Here is a 15,301-nt window from a genome sequence, read left to right on the forward strand (position 1 = left end):
TGTCAACATATTGTCATTGGTATGGTTTTATAGACTATATACTATGTGTTGAGTGCTATAAAATAACAACAAATTACCTTGCAGAGATTCATGCTGGTTCCTAGTTCAAAAAACCTCTCTGGGTTGAAACATTGAGTCTTTGTGCTTGTCATCCTTCATGTGCTTTTGATCCATAGATGAGCTAGAGGATGAGAAAAAACTAGAACTAGAGTAAACTGAACCAGAGTCTAGCATTTCAGGAAAATGAACTATTTCTTCTCCTAATATCCCTCTTTCCCAAGCTTTTCTAGCTGTATTCCTTCTGTGTACACCCTGGTATGCATTTGCTGTGGGGCTGAGTCCTTATGACTGACGAGTGAGGTCAATATGTCTTTTTCTGTTTCTCAGGCTCTTTTGCTATTTGTGAAAAAAAATCTGATGTTTTTCTTGTTAACTTTGTATTTATTCTATGGCTGCAGTTCTCAGACTTCCGTCTGATTTTGCTTTGGCTTGTTTCTGCTGCTGCTTTTGCTTTTAAAAAATTTCCATGAAAGTAGACGAAGATATTCTAGTATATAAATTAAGCTCATCCAGGGGATAGAGTTAAGGTCCAAGAAATAGCTCCCTGTTTAGTTCCTGGAATCTTGCCTTTGGCAAATAATGTTATGTTTTATTGAAAGAGACTTTGAAGAAAATGGAGTTTTGCTTATGGCATTGGGATACACAGAAATGTGACACATTTCAGAGCTTCTAGAAATTTGTAATTGCAAGCTACCACTTTACTAAAATGTTCAGGGAGAAAACATTGACTGAGGGAACATGGCCTTTTCACGTAAGGAGATAGCTGCATGCTTTGGTTTCAAGGGCTGCATTTAGAATGTGAGCCAGGGAAGTGCCGAGACCCTTTATATCTGAGGTTGATTTTGAAACATGGAGATAATAGAATTAGGCCAGTCCAACATAGCCTGCTTTCCTTGTTTCTGTCAGAATTAATTTATCTTCTTGTCAGTAGTCATAGCAGAGAATTTGAGGATTAAATGGGCTGTGGGGAAGTTCTTTCTCATTCATTCTAGTTAATCTTCTAAAACAAGATTTCTCAACCTCAGTAGTATTGCCATTTTGGGCTGGATAATTCTTTCTTGTGGGTCTATCCCTTGCATTGTAGGATGTTTACCAGTATGCATGACCTCCACCTGTTAGATGTCAGTGGCACCCCTCACCCAGCTGTGACAACCAAAACCAACTCAAGACACTGTTAAACATCTGCTGGGGGGCGAAATTGCCCCTGGTTAAGAACCGGTGGGAATAAACACAGGATCTGCTGAGTAAAGTAGCCTCTTATTGTCCGTCACTTTGGGAACATTTTGACAACTCTTCAAAATAATTTATGACAATCCTTTTTTTTAAATGTTGGTAGTATGTGCTTTTTGAAAATTTAGAAACTACACATAAACAGGAAGAATATTAAAATTCTTGATAATTCTACCCCATGTTTTGGTTCCAATCTTGTTATTTTAGACAATATACCTAGAGAATCTTTTTTTCTGTAACAATAAAATAGTCCAGGTGTGGTGGCTCATGTCTATAATCCCAACACTTTGGGAGGTCAAGGTAGAAGGATTGCTTGAGGCCGGGAGTTCATAACCAGCCTGGACAACATAATGTGGTCAAATTAGAATTCTTTAATTCGGATTTGGCTGGCTCATAACTTTGTCTTTATTGGTGATATATTTAGTTCATTTATATACTGTCTTGAACAAAAAAGAGCTACCCTTTCTCAGATTTTTATTTATGTTCATTTTAAATTTAGATATAGGGTCTTGTTATGTTGCCCAGGCTGGTGTTGAACACCTGGGCTCAAGTGCTCCTCCTGCCTCAGCTTCCTTTAATAGTTGTGATTATCGGCCACACCCCAACCTCTCAGAATTTTTTAAAGGTGGATTCACTAATGTATGTATATATATGTTGGGAGTACTTGTTTAGTTTAAAAATTGTCATTACCTGAAGCTTAATATCCCGTACAAAATGAGCAATTTCAGTCATGGGTTTTTAAACTTGTTTTAGTTTTTGTTCAAAGTAAATCTCACATGAGCCCAGTGTATAAAACAGATCAGAGCCTTGACAGGCTGGGAGTCCCACCAACTTGACCTCTCCTTTCTTCTCCTGTAGACCCAGAGGTACCTCTGAGGTACCTAGAACTCTATACAACACTGTTTGAAATCCACTGAATAGGTCCTTTCACTTCTGTGATTCATATTTTTTGTATTCTTTTCCTAAAATGTCTTTTAAGGATAAAATGTCTTCACTGAACAGTGAGATAATGCTGAATTTTAATTTAGACGTTCAGTTCTGAGGCATCTGAATATAGAGTATTGGTTGGAGAGTCTAAATTAATCCTCTAGTTCATTATCCCCCTTTTTCTTCCTTTTCTCACTGTTTCAGTACCAAAAATAACCCAGAAAAAAAATACCTACTTAGAAACATAACACAAACTTTATGCTATCTCAGTATTCAGTCCCTGAGCAAGTCAGGGAAGTGCTAATTAGATTCTCAGTAACATTGGAGAAAAAAGCCTATCTTCCTCCTTTACATTCTTGTTTTTCTTGTTAAGTGTGTAATTCTAGCATCTGATCTTTATCGCTATGAAGATAAATTTAAAGCTGTAAAGTAAATAGGAAATACAGCCTGCTGACATTATTATTGGAATTTCACTTTGGAATTTATTCTCTTGAACAAAGGTTAATTTAATATTTTTGTTTTATGAGTGTGGATCTCATGTTATGTGTTTTTCTACCACAATAAAAAAGGAGAACAAGAGATAAAGAAACTTCCAACTTCTGGAGGCTTCTTGAGTCTCCCCAGGTGTCCCATTAGCCAACTATTTGTTGTTTTTGCTGTTTATTTTTTAAAATCCTCTGCTTAGAATATAATATTATAATGTAATATCCACAACAAAGAATTCCATCTTTAACCATGGTTTTCACATCAGAGTAAAGCTGAGTGATTATGTAAGCTTCCCTGGCAGTTTTACCTGACAACCATGGGATATACTTAATAATAGTAACAATAATATTCCTTCCTTTGCTGAACGTCTGTTTCTTCACTGCGAAACATATAACATGATATGGTTTGGCTGTGTCCCCACGCAAGTCTCACCTTGAATTGTAATAATCCCCGTGTATCAAGGACAGGGCTGGGTGGAGATAATTGAATCATGGGGGCATTTTCCCCCTTACTGTTCTCATGGTAGTGAATGAGTCTCATGAGATCTGATGGTTTTATAAATGGGAGTTCCCTGCACGTGCGCTCTTGCCTGCTGCCATGTAAGATGGGACTTTGCTCCTCCTTTGTCTTCTGCCTTGATTGTGAGGCCTCCACAGCTATGTGGAACTGTCAGTCCATTGAACCTCTTTTTGTTGGTAAATTACCCAGTCTTGGGTATGTCTTTATTAGCAGCATGAGAACAGACTAATGCGATAGACATTCAAGGAGTTCCCTAAAGTAACAGTTCTTAGAGTGTAATCTGTAGATCCCTGGAGAGGGTTCATGAAACCTTTTTTGGGAATCTACAAGTAAAACTATTTTCATAATAATACTAAGTCTGTATGGTATTTTCATTGTGTTGGGTTTGCACTGATGGTAATGGTGGATAAAGCTGCCAGCACCTTAGCATGAATCAAGCCATTGTCACCAAACTGTGCTAGTAGTCATTGTGTTCGTCATCATCATGCGCTTCCAGTGTAAACTTTAAAAAATGCCAGTTTCATTTAAGAATGTCTATTGATGAAGTAGTAAACATTATTCATTTTATTAAATCTTGGTCTTTGAGTATGTGTCTTCCCAATAGTCTTCTTAATGAAATTAAAAGTGTCCCTAAAGTACTCCAGCTACAAACTGAAGTGTGATTGTTTGAGCTGTAAGCTGAACTAGCTACTTTTGTTGTGGATTGTTTTTGCTTAAAATACAACTGGCAGACCGACTGTGGTTATTCAAACTTGAGTATTTGGCAGACATTTCCTCATAAATGAGTGACGTGAATGTCACTTCAAGGAAAACAATGGACAAGATTTTTTTACTAATGATAAAAGTTGAGTTTTCAAGCAAAAATTAGAATTTTAGAAAACTGGTATCTGCCACTATTAGGGTTCTCTAGAGGGACAGAACTAATAGGATAGATACACACACACACACACACATATATATATATATAAAGGGGAGTTTATTAAGTATTAATTACACAATCACAAGATCCCACAATAGGCTGTCTGCAAGCCGAGGAGCAGGGAGAGCCAGTCTGAGTCCCAAAACTGAAGAACTTGGAGTCCGATGTTTGAGGGCAGGAAGCACCCAGCACGGGAGAACGACGTAGGCTGGGAGGCTAGACAAGTCTCTCCTTTTCACATTTTTCTGCCTGCTTTATATTCACTGGCAGCTGATTAGATTGTGCTCACCAGATTAAGGGTGGGTCTGCCTTCCCTAGCCCACTGACTCAAATGTTAATCTCTTTTTGCAACACTGTCACAGACACACCCAGGATCAATACTTTGTATCCTTCAGTCCAATCAAGTTGACATTCAATATTAACCATCACAGCCACTTTGAGCCTGACTTCTTCCCATTATTTAGGCTTTTCTGCTGAGATCAGTGGTAATATTGTTGGATGAGAATTTTTTTTGTTATTTTATAATGAAATGTGTCAGCATTTAGAAGATCTGTGTAACTTAGTGAACTAATATTTTCCAGATGACCAGTGGTTGATGTTACAAAACCATACAAGGTTAAAGATTTATTCAAAGTGTAGGCTGGACCAATGGCTTTATTTTTTTTTTTATTTAAAGCATTTTTTTTTTAGAGACACAGGGTCTTGCTCTGTTGCCCAGGCTAGAGCGAGCACAGTGGCTCAATCCTAGATCACTGCAGCCTTGAACTCCTGGGCTCAAGCGATCCTCCTGCCTCAGCCTCCTAAGTAGCTGGGACAAGAAACTTGCCACTGTGCCTGGCTTATTTTTTATAGAGAGGGGTCTCAGTTTATTGCCCTGGCTGACAGTGGCTTTATATATAAAATAATATGAAAAGTTTGACATGGTTTCAGATTCCATATTGCAACTAACCTTTAAGAAGTCAGCACCTGTTAGTGGAACCGCGACTGCTCCGCAGAGCTGCTGGTATGAGCGCCCCTCGCCACCCCACATCCCAGTCCCAGCCATTCTGACAAGAGCTAGACTTTGGGCTCTTTGAGAATATTCAGTTTTGTATGTTTTAATATCCTCTCACCATATTCAGCATAAAATACCATACTTAATGATTATCCTTGGCAAGACAGGTGTGAAAGGATTGCTGTTGTATTACCATCATGGTGCAAAAATACCAGTCACCAGTGAGGGTATACAAATACCCCTTCAAATTAATTATGGCTGCCTATGAAGGGAGGTTCCCTACGTGTCCTTTGATTCCGACATTCATGGGCAGTGACACTGTGAATGAATTCAAGAATGAAGATGGGGCTGTTCATGTCATTGAAAGGCGCTGCAAGCTGGATGTAGATGCACCAAGACTGCTGAAGAAGATTGCAGGAGTTGATTACGTTTATTTTGTCCAGAAGAACTCACTGAATTCTTGGGAACGTACTTTGCACATTGAGGCTCATAATGAAACATTTTCCAATTGCTATACCGTTCACCCTGAAAATGAAGATTGGATGTGTTTTGAACAGTCTGCAAGTTTAGATATTAAATCTTTCTTTGGTTTTGAAAGTACCATGGAAAAAATTGCAATGAAACAATATACCAGCAATATTAAAAAAAGGAAAGAAAATCATTGAATACTACCTTCGCCATTTAGAAGAAGGCATAACCTTTGTGCCCCATTGGACTCTACCTTCCATCACGCCCTCTTCAGAGACATCTTCGTCATCCTGCAAGAAACAAGCAGCGTCCATGGCTGTTGTCATCCCAGATGCTGTCCTCAAGGAGGGTCTGAGTGGCGATGCCCTCAGCAGCCCCAGCGCACCTGAGCCCGTGGTGGGCACCCCTGATAACAAACTAGATGCTGACTACTTCAAGAGATACCTGGGCGATTTGACTCCGCTGCAGGAGAGCTGTCTCATTAGACTTTGCGGGTGGCTCCAGGAGACCCACAAGGGTGAAATTCCAAAAGATGAGCATATTCTTCAGTTCCTATGTGCATGGGATTTTAATATTGACAAAGCCAGAGAGATCATTTGTCAATCTTTGGCGTGGAGGAAGCAGCACCAGGTAGACTACATTCTTCCTACCTGGGCCGTTCCACAGGTCCTTCAGAATTACTACACGGGAGGCTGGCATCATCACGACAAAGATGGGTGGCCCCTCTGTGTGCTCAGGCTAGGGCAGATGGACACCAACGGCTTGGTGAGAGCACTCGGGGAGGAAGCCCTGCTGAGATACGTTCTCTCCATAAATGAAGAAGAGCTAAGGCGATGTGAAGAGAATACAAAAGTCTTTGTTTGGCCTATCAGCTCATGGACCTGCCTGGCGGACTTGGAAGGGGTGAACATGCGCCACTTATGGAGACCTGATGTCAAAGTGCTGCGGTGGATCATCGAGGTGGTGAAGGCCAGTTACCCTAAGAGACTGGGCCGACTTCTCATCCTGCGGGCACCCAGGGTATTTCCTGTGCTCTGGACGCTGGTTAGTCCATTTATTGATGACAACACCAGAAGGAAATTCCTCATTTATGCAGGAAATGACTACCAGGGTCCTGGAGGCCTGCTGGATTACATTGATAGATTATTTCAGATTTCCTGAGTGGAGAGTGCATGTGCAAAGTGCCAGAGGGTGGACTGGTCCCCAAATCTCTGTACTGGACCATGGAGGAGCTGGAGAACGAAGACCTCAAGCTCTGGACTGAGACCATCTACCACTCTGCAAGCATCTTCAAAGGATCCCCACACAAGATTCTCATTCAGATTGTGGATGCCTCTTCAGTCATCACTTGGAATTTCAACTTGTACAAAGGGGACATTGTCTTTAACATCTATCACTCCAAGAGGTCGCCACAGCCACCCAAAAAGGACTCCCTGGGGGCCCCACCTCTCCAGGTGGGAACAATGTGCAGCTCATAGACAAAGTCTGGCAGTGGGGCCGTGACTACAGCATGGTGGAATTGCCTCTGATCTGCAAAGAAGGAGAAGGCGTGCCGGGCTCCCATGTGACCACGTGGCCGGGCCTCTACATCCTGCAGTGGAAATTCCACAGCGTGCCCGTGTGCACCATCAGCAGCCTGCCCCAGGTGGATGATGTGCTCGCGTCCCTGCAGATCTCTTTGCACAACTGTAAAGTGATGTACTATGCCAAGGTGATAGGCTCCGAGGATTTCAGAGGTTCCATGACGAGCCTGGAGTCCAGCCACAGTGGCTTCTCCCAGTTGAGTGCACCACCACCTTCTCCAGCCAGTCCCACTCCAGCTCCATGATTTCCAGCTAGTGCCGCACCACCTGCACCTAGTGTGCAGAGGGGATGGCCGCCTCTCCTCGGACAGCCAGCTCTACCCTCCCGCCAAGCAGCGACATTGTACAGACTCCTCTCACCTCTAGAGAGCAAATAGCTCTCCAGATGGTAAACATAGTCATTTCATCCCAAAACTATCTTGGCAGGTAGTTTTAACACTGATCCTACCTTAACTCAATAGCCATAGATTTTGTATATGTTGTGCACAAAATCAAACCAGAGCACAAGGGCTCTCTTGAAATAAAAGTAGTTTCTATACCAATTAAAAGATTGACGTGGTCTCAGGAAAAAAAAAAAAGGAAACCAGTACTTGTTGAGTTTTGGTATAATATCAAAGAAGAATATCTACAGTTATTTGAAAAGGCTGTAAACTACATACTTATGTGAAGCCAATTTCCTTCATATACTTCAATAAAAACAACCTATTTTAACAGATTGAATGCAGAAACAAATATGAGAATCAGCTCTCTTCTATTAAGTTAGATATTAAAAAGATTTGTAAAACAGTGTCACCCTTCTCATCAATTATTCAATTATTTGTGTTGGAAATTATAGTTATTTTTCATTAAAATGTTGATGTTAACATGTAATGGATTTGTCATTGCATTTTTTTTATTTAAATTTAATTTTTTTTTTTTTTTTTTTTGCGACGGAGTCTCGCTCTGTTACCCAGGCTGGAGTGCAGTGGCACAGTCTCAGGTCACTGCAGCCTCCGCCTCCCGGGTTCAAGTGATTCTTCTGCCTCAGCCTCCCGAGTAGCTGGGACTACAGGCGCATGCCACCATGCCCAGCTGATTTTTGTATTTTTAGTAGAGACAGGGTTTCACCATATTGGCCAGGCTGGTCTTGAACTCCTGACCTCGTGATCCACCCGCCTCGGCCTCCCAAAGTACTGGGATTACAGGTGTGAGCCATGTTGCCCGGCCTGTCCTTGCATTTTAAATGAATTAACCAGTAGTTGAAAATTTTTTCATTTTTAATTTTAAATATGATAAAAACTGACGGCTGTAACCCATATAAACAAAAGTTCTTTGGGCTCCTCAATAATTTCTCATGTAAAATTTGAGAACCACTGTTCTAAAGGAAGCTTTGTAAAGTACTCGAGATTTCTGGGAGAAAAGAATTCTAGCAAGAACCAATATAAGCTATGTTGTTTGTAGCTCCCAAGTACAATCTAAGGTCAGGGGTCAAAGCTTCCTGTAATATACATGGCAAGACAGTTCCAAATATGAATTACATCAGTGAACCCAGTGCCCAGGAGGCAGGGCCATGGAACCTATTTAAGTCTTCTGTAGTTGATGGCTCATACACTTGTCAAGAGTATATCATGATTCTCATTCTTTAGAAAAGAATGTTTTTACTCTTTAGGTTATGTTTTTTGGAAGTTAGCCACTCTGGAAATATTAAAGATCATTTTTAAAAAGCACTTCTCCCCATCAGGATAAAATAGGAATAGAACGAACAGAGGGCCACCCAGCAGGAAAGTTGTTTCACTCTTCAGGCTTCAGTCTGGGTCTGCTGACTACCTAGTGACATATCAGCTTTGCTGCTCCACTTACCACCTTAATGACTTACCAAAGTCACTGCCCTGAAGATACTGATGAAAATAACATGGCAAAGGCCATGTATTTAACATGGAAAGGATGAGATGGTTAGATAGATTCTGGTCCTCATGATATTGCTGTACTAAATTTAGTACTTTTATAAAATTGCAGAGATCAACTTGCTTCAAAATAGAAATGATGGGAGGGAATTAAACTACTTTTCTTGCCTTCTGTTTATTGCATTCCAAGTGGTTTGCTTATTACATGCCCTGGTTATAACTTGGCTGATTTTGCCCTTTCTTTTCTGTTTTTCCATGCGGCTGTCATTTTGTGTGTAATGCGACTGTCTTGCCCTTTTCTTGGTCTGTGGATCGCAGTGGCATCCTGTGCTGCGCACACTAAAGAACCGCATTGAAGAGAACACTGGCCACACCTTCAACTCCTTACTCTGCAATCTTTACCGCAATGAGAAGGACAGCGTGGACTGGCACAGTGATGATGAACCCTCACTAGGCAGGTGCCCCATTATTGCTTCACTAAGTTTTGGTGCCACACGCACATTTGAGATGAGAAAGAAGCCACCACCAGTGAGTATTCTCTTTTTCTTATGCTCTTCCTGCCTCTTATTAGTCTGTGGAAAAAGTAGAACTCCTAAAAGCTTCTACTTTCAGATTTCGAGCATGGGAATACACATTTTGTTGATGAAACATTTTCAAGTGACTACTTCCCCATGGTTAACTTTTGACTTCCAAAGTGCTCCTTCATTCATTTACATGTCCAACAAGAATTGGCTGCCTTTATGCTAGGTGCTGGCGGCTCATTTCATTGATGATAAACTCCCTGTCCTCCTGGAGATACAGTCTAGTTGGGGTAGATAAATATTGCCAATTACTCAGATAATTGCAATTGTGATCAATGCTGTGAAGGAAAGCCTTAGAAGAATGACTCAAGCTAGTGGGAGGCTAAGGAAGAGGAAGGAGGCTAAGGAAGACGTCCCTGAAGAAACCTTTATTTTAAGTGTTCTTCATGGTAATAATGGCCACTTTTCTGAAAGGGAGCATTCACATATGTTTGTTCCTTCTTAGCCTTCTCCTGAAATACAGGTGAATCTAACTCTTTCAGAGAGAGGAAACTCAAGCCAGATTATCAGAGATGGTGATCTGTCCACATTCAGGTAGAAAAACAGTGACCAAAAAATTAATAATGATATAATAACTTCAGTTTCCACCCCAGCGCTTACCTCGATTATGTGACATTTGAGGAATACTAGGGTTATTAATTTTTAAAAAATCAAAACTGTAGCCCTTTATGACTAAGAAAGATAGTAATGCCAAGAAAAGAGCCAATTATTTTATTTTCAGTGTTTGTATCTCTTCCTAACCAGCATTCCTGATCATTCAGCTTATAATATTAAACCAGACCCAGTCAGTGTGGAAGGCCAACCAACAGGCTGTTTTTTTGTTTGCTTGTTTTTTAGAGATGGAGTCTCACTCTGTCACCCAGGCGGGAGTGCAAGTGGCACGATCTCGGCTCACTGCAACCTCTGCCTCCCCAGTTCAAGCGATTCACTTGCGTTAGCCTCCCGAGTAGCTGGGATTACAGGCACGTGCCAGGACCCCTGGCTAATTTTTGTATTTTTAGTAGAGATGGGGTTTTGCCATGTTGGCCAGGCTGTTCTCAAACTCCTGACCTCAGGTGATTCGCCCACCTCGGCCTCCCAAAGTGCTGGGATTACAGGCATGAGCCACTGCACCTGGCCCAGGCTGATTTTGGAATAGACCTAAGCCAGACCACATCATTATTAGTTCTTGTGTCAGTTCTTCGTCAGATATACTTCCATAAGAATACAGTTAACAGACTGAGTGTTTTCCTGGTGTGTATTTGGGTTTCCATGCATGGTATTTTTAAAGCATATTGTGTAATTTTGCATATATGCCATTAAGCAACTTTTGTTGGTATAATTTCCATTGATTAGGTTTTCTTTGGTTATGTTTACATAAAAAGTTTGATCATTGTTAGGGGATTGGTAGTTGCCGGTGTTTTTTTAAGTGAACTTGCTCCCTAAGCCTTCAGTTACATTGGCAAGCAGCCTTCTCATATACCAAGGAGTACCACTTGAGAATCAGACAAACCAGCTTTTGCTATATTTGTTTTAGGTATGATTATACTTCTGTACACAGCTTTCACTCAGTTAAATACCAAGTTCACATGTGTGAAAAATTCATCCTGCCCTTAGTAAGACTCCTGTTACATAAATAGTAGAGAGACACTGTATCAGTCTCATTATTTAAGTTCAGACCCTCTTCTCAAGCCAGATGTATGGAACCTCAGCTTGTTGCCAGGAGTGGTCCTGAGACCGGGGGCCGTAGCAGTGAAAGAGTAAGATGAAATCGTCTTTCTCCTCCTGGAGCTCATCTAGCATATGCTAGCACTGCGCCTTCCTCCTAGAGTTATCCTTCTGGCCTCCTGATTGGCAAATAAGCTGTAGTATATATAGCCTTTGGTATAATAATGGTTTTTAGTTCTTCACACTTACTTTCTTTGTTGCTCAGTATTTAAGTATTCAGTTACTGTTTCTTTACACACATGTATTCACCACCACCATGCCCCTTTTTAAAAATTTGGGCCTATTTATAGATTTGAAGCTTAAGAATTCCCTAAGTATGCTTTTTGGATAAATCATTTTACTGTACAAGCAATTTCCAAATATTATGCATTCACAATATTCTGGTGCCCAGAAATACCCCATTTCCTCTCCCCTCCAGAGAGCTGAATTTCTTCATTTTCTCATATAAAGATATGACATATGGTGATCAAGAACTATTTCTTGGTAGTACACATCAGTTATGTTATAGGGTAACATGTAGATGGAGAGCATAACTACTACATACATTGTTCCTGTGGGCAAGCATTTGGAACAGCGCCTTATCCTGCCGTGCCCCATGCTGTAGCTTTCTCTTCTCCTCAGCCTTCTTGGAGCCTATTTTGATGAACATGAATGATAATACAGGCCATGAAATACTCAGAAGTGGTAAAGTCCACATAATTGTCTGCCAGTGGCAAGGGAATCTGCGCTATGACGATGGTAGCTGATTTGATTAAAATACTGATCCAATAAGTAAGAAAATTTGCCTGAGATTTTAACAAAGTTGCCTGAGGAAAGGGATTTGGGAAGAAATATAAACATGTTGGTACTTCAGGTTGTTGACTGTAGTAAGTTTTGGCTTCTGGCCTAGTCTTAACTATGATTGAATTTCATGCAGTTTTTGTATATCATCTCAATTCTGGCTTTTGTTTAAGATTGGGAAATTGAATATTAATATGTTTGAAATTATAATCACACATGAGTAAAAAGTGACCTTTTTTCCCCAGAACCTGTAAAGTCCATTTTTGTGTAAACAGGATACAAGTTTAAACTTTTGAAGATTCCTTCAGGTCTCACTAACAGATTTCCAAAAACCTGGGGCTCTACAAATGTAGCTAAACTCGAAGTGCAGAACCCTTTCTTTGAGTTGATGGCCTTGGAAATATACCTTAGAGTGCATCATCTTTATCTTATAAATAATCCTTTTTTCCAAAGGATTGAAAGGAAGCGATTATTGCAAATTTTTGTCTACTTTTCTTTATAAACTCAGGTGATGAGAACATGACTCATGATTCATACAGCCCAAGGTAAAGCATAATTTAAAAAGTACAAATTAGGTTAGTCTTCTGTGTGGAATTTGTAGGAGTCTGACTTCCTGTAACTCTTAGAGACCTATCTCGGTGTACTACTACAGATTGTAATTTTCGTGTCTGTCACCGAGACGTTCAGGGTTTATTAGAGGTTGTGGGAGGGAATCTTTCAAACTCCTATTAGCTTTGACCCATCGGAGGAGAAGTTAATGCCTATTTGACTTGAGTCACAGTTTCGCATCTCAGGCGGACATGGAAGAGTCATGAGATTTCCTGCACTTTGTTCAAATGTGCAGTTTTGAGACAGAAAATCGTTTGTTTTGGGCCACTTTCAAAGAGAAATAGTCTTGATTTTTTAAAAATTCAAATTCCTCCACCCTTGCAGCAGCTGTTTATTTTGTAGTCTGGCACCTTGAGCAGATCTCCATTAACTGCTGATCTACTGAAAGCTGCCCCAGTTCCACACACTGTATTCCTAACAGTTTCTCCCTGTGCTGAGATGGTAAGGAGATCTTTGTTTCGTAAGCACCAGTGCCCTCTGATTCATGCATCTGCTCAGTCAGCTTCACGTAGACATCATCTCTCAGATTAAACATTTCACTCCTCCAAGGTGCCGGTTTTTTGTTTTTTGTTTTTTTTTTTCACTGTCCTGTAGTCCAAGTCTGCCAAGTGCTGCTCATTCATTTTGATTTTAGAGTAAATTACCCTTTCCTTTAATGATATTACTGTCATTCCTCAGGGGCATAGTAGACTTGTTTAAGCTTGCTTTTACATTCATTCCGATTCCTTTTTTGTTTAGTTCAAATCAAAGACTAAGTGAAGGGCACCTTATCTATATTCTGGCTGGTGTCAGGCTATATTGTCTTAAGACTGTCATAACGCTTATCAAATATACTTCAGTAGACCTTTTTTATTCTATCAGGCTGGCGTTATTAAAGGTTTTCTATACTTCTTGTCCCAAACCGAGTTGTACTTTTCAAACTACATTGTGTTCCTGTTTGCAAAGATTAGTCTGGTTCTTTTCCCAGCTAGTTTTAATTCTATACTGAAAAAAACAAGCTGGAAAAGGAACTACAAAAGCCATTTGGCAGGCTGCTATTTCTCTGTCGGTTACCATGGAAACAGTGATGGCTGGGGGGTGTTATTAGATAATAGCAGGAAGTTTGTGATGCACTGGAGGTTTAGATGCCAAAAGCCTTGTTTTTCTAGCAAATTACCTCTGGATAAACTGTATCCTTCATCAGCTGAATTCTGCAAATGTTAGGGGCTCCTATTCACCTCAGAGTGACTGAGCTGCGGCAAGTTGAGCCCTCTAACCACTCCTCTCTTTAGCCCTTGTGAAGAATGTGAATCCTGTTTGTATTGCCAGGAGAGATGATTGTAAAACCAAGTCTAGCGGTAGAGACCATGAGAGCACCCAGTGAATTGGAGGTCCTAGTGTTTCCTTTGCTAATTGGTTGTGGGTTTTTTGTACACTGCTGGGAAGAGTGGAGTATAAAAAGGTCAGTCAAGTCATAAATACTGATATTTTTTGTAAGACTTTAGAAAAGAAGATATTGGAATCCAAAATAATATGATACTAAATAGTGTAAATTTAGAAGTTAGATGAGCTAGTACTATGCAGGATTTCATAGAGTGGAAACAACCCACACCTTAGCCAGCAGCCCCGCTGCTGCTATTCCAGTCATCTATCCTTCCTGTTAATCCATCTGGTGATTATAGCACCTACTCTAAGAGATTACAAGAAATACTTGAGGCTGGGCATGGTGGCTCTCACCTGCAACCCCAGCACTTTGGGAGGCCGAGATGGGAGGATCCCTTGAGCTCAGGAGTTTGAGACCAGCCTGGGTAACATAGTGAGACCCCATCTCTATTTTTTTAAAGTAAATAAAATAAATACAAGTAAATAATAAGTAATAAAAAGAAATACTTGAAATAAATTGTTGATAGCCATGATCATTTAAAAACACTTTCGAATGAAATTTTAAAAATTGGGTTGTATTTCCTGTTTCTATCCCTGATGTTGCCAAAAAGCACTCAACTGTCTCATTTGTACTTATTCCTTTTTTGTAAATGGGAATGATAATTGGTAGCTACTTCATGGAAGTAATCAACAAGTTTTCCCATGAAAGTTGCTGTAGTAATCAGTGAATTTTTAAGCTTTTGTAAATGGTAGATGCTATGGTGACTTTTCAGATATGGAAACTGAAAAAGGAAATAGCAATGAAACTAAACTCCAAGGTACCCTTGGTCTGTGAAATGGCATTCATTGAAAGAGTATAGGGAAGCCTCAGGGAGGGTAAGGCGGCCTGTGGATCATAAATGGTAATTGGGCTTTTGAGTTCCCATCTCTAGGACCATTTAATGGTTTGGAGAGTGTGAGGGTGAGTAGAGAGAGAGAGAGAGAGAGAGTGTGTGTGTGTGTGTGTGTGTGTGTGTGTGTGTGTTTAAGCAGATAAAGATTGGTAGTCCTGATAAGACTTGAATTATCTTCAGACTTGAGATCCGTTAGGAGTTGGAGTCCTCATTTGCGTCCTTGGGGCCTTGTCTCAAGCTAGAATCCATGCCCTGACTCCCACTGGGAATAATTGATTTTTGCAACAAGCCTCCCAGTTT

The 15,301-nt window shown here is 40.5% G+C and overlaps 1 protein-coding gene and 1 pseudogene across 2 annotated transcripts in view; both read left to right on the top strand.

Annotated features, from left to right (window-relative positions):
* Positions 1–15,301, top strand: part of ALKBH3 (alkB homolog 3, alpha-ketoglutarate dependent dioxygenase) — a 39,509-nt gene that overhangs the window by 11,391 nt on the left and 12,817 nt on the right. For both annotated transcript variants that reach the window (XM_004050972.5, XM_063711078.1), the window contains exon 8: positions 9,388–9,597. In XM_004050972.5, the coding sequence (XP_004051020.3) occupies positions 9,388–9,597 (210 nt within the window). The remainder of the gene's footprint in view (positions 1–9,387; positions 9,598–15,301) is intronic.
* LOC129525274 (SEC14-like protein 1) lies at positions 8–9,374 on the top strand (annotated as a pseudogene).

Source organism: Gorilla gorilla, chromosome 9, assembly GCF_029281585.2.
Source record: "Gorilla gorilla gorilla isolate KB3781 chromosome 9, NHGRI_mGorGor1-v2.1_pri, whole genome shotgun sequence".
Lineage (NCBI taxonomy): Eukaryota > Metazoa > Chordata > Mammalia > Primates > Hominidae > Gorilla > Gorilla gorilla.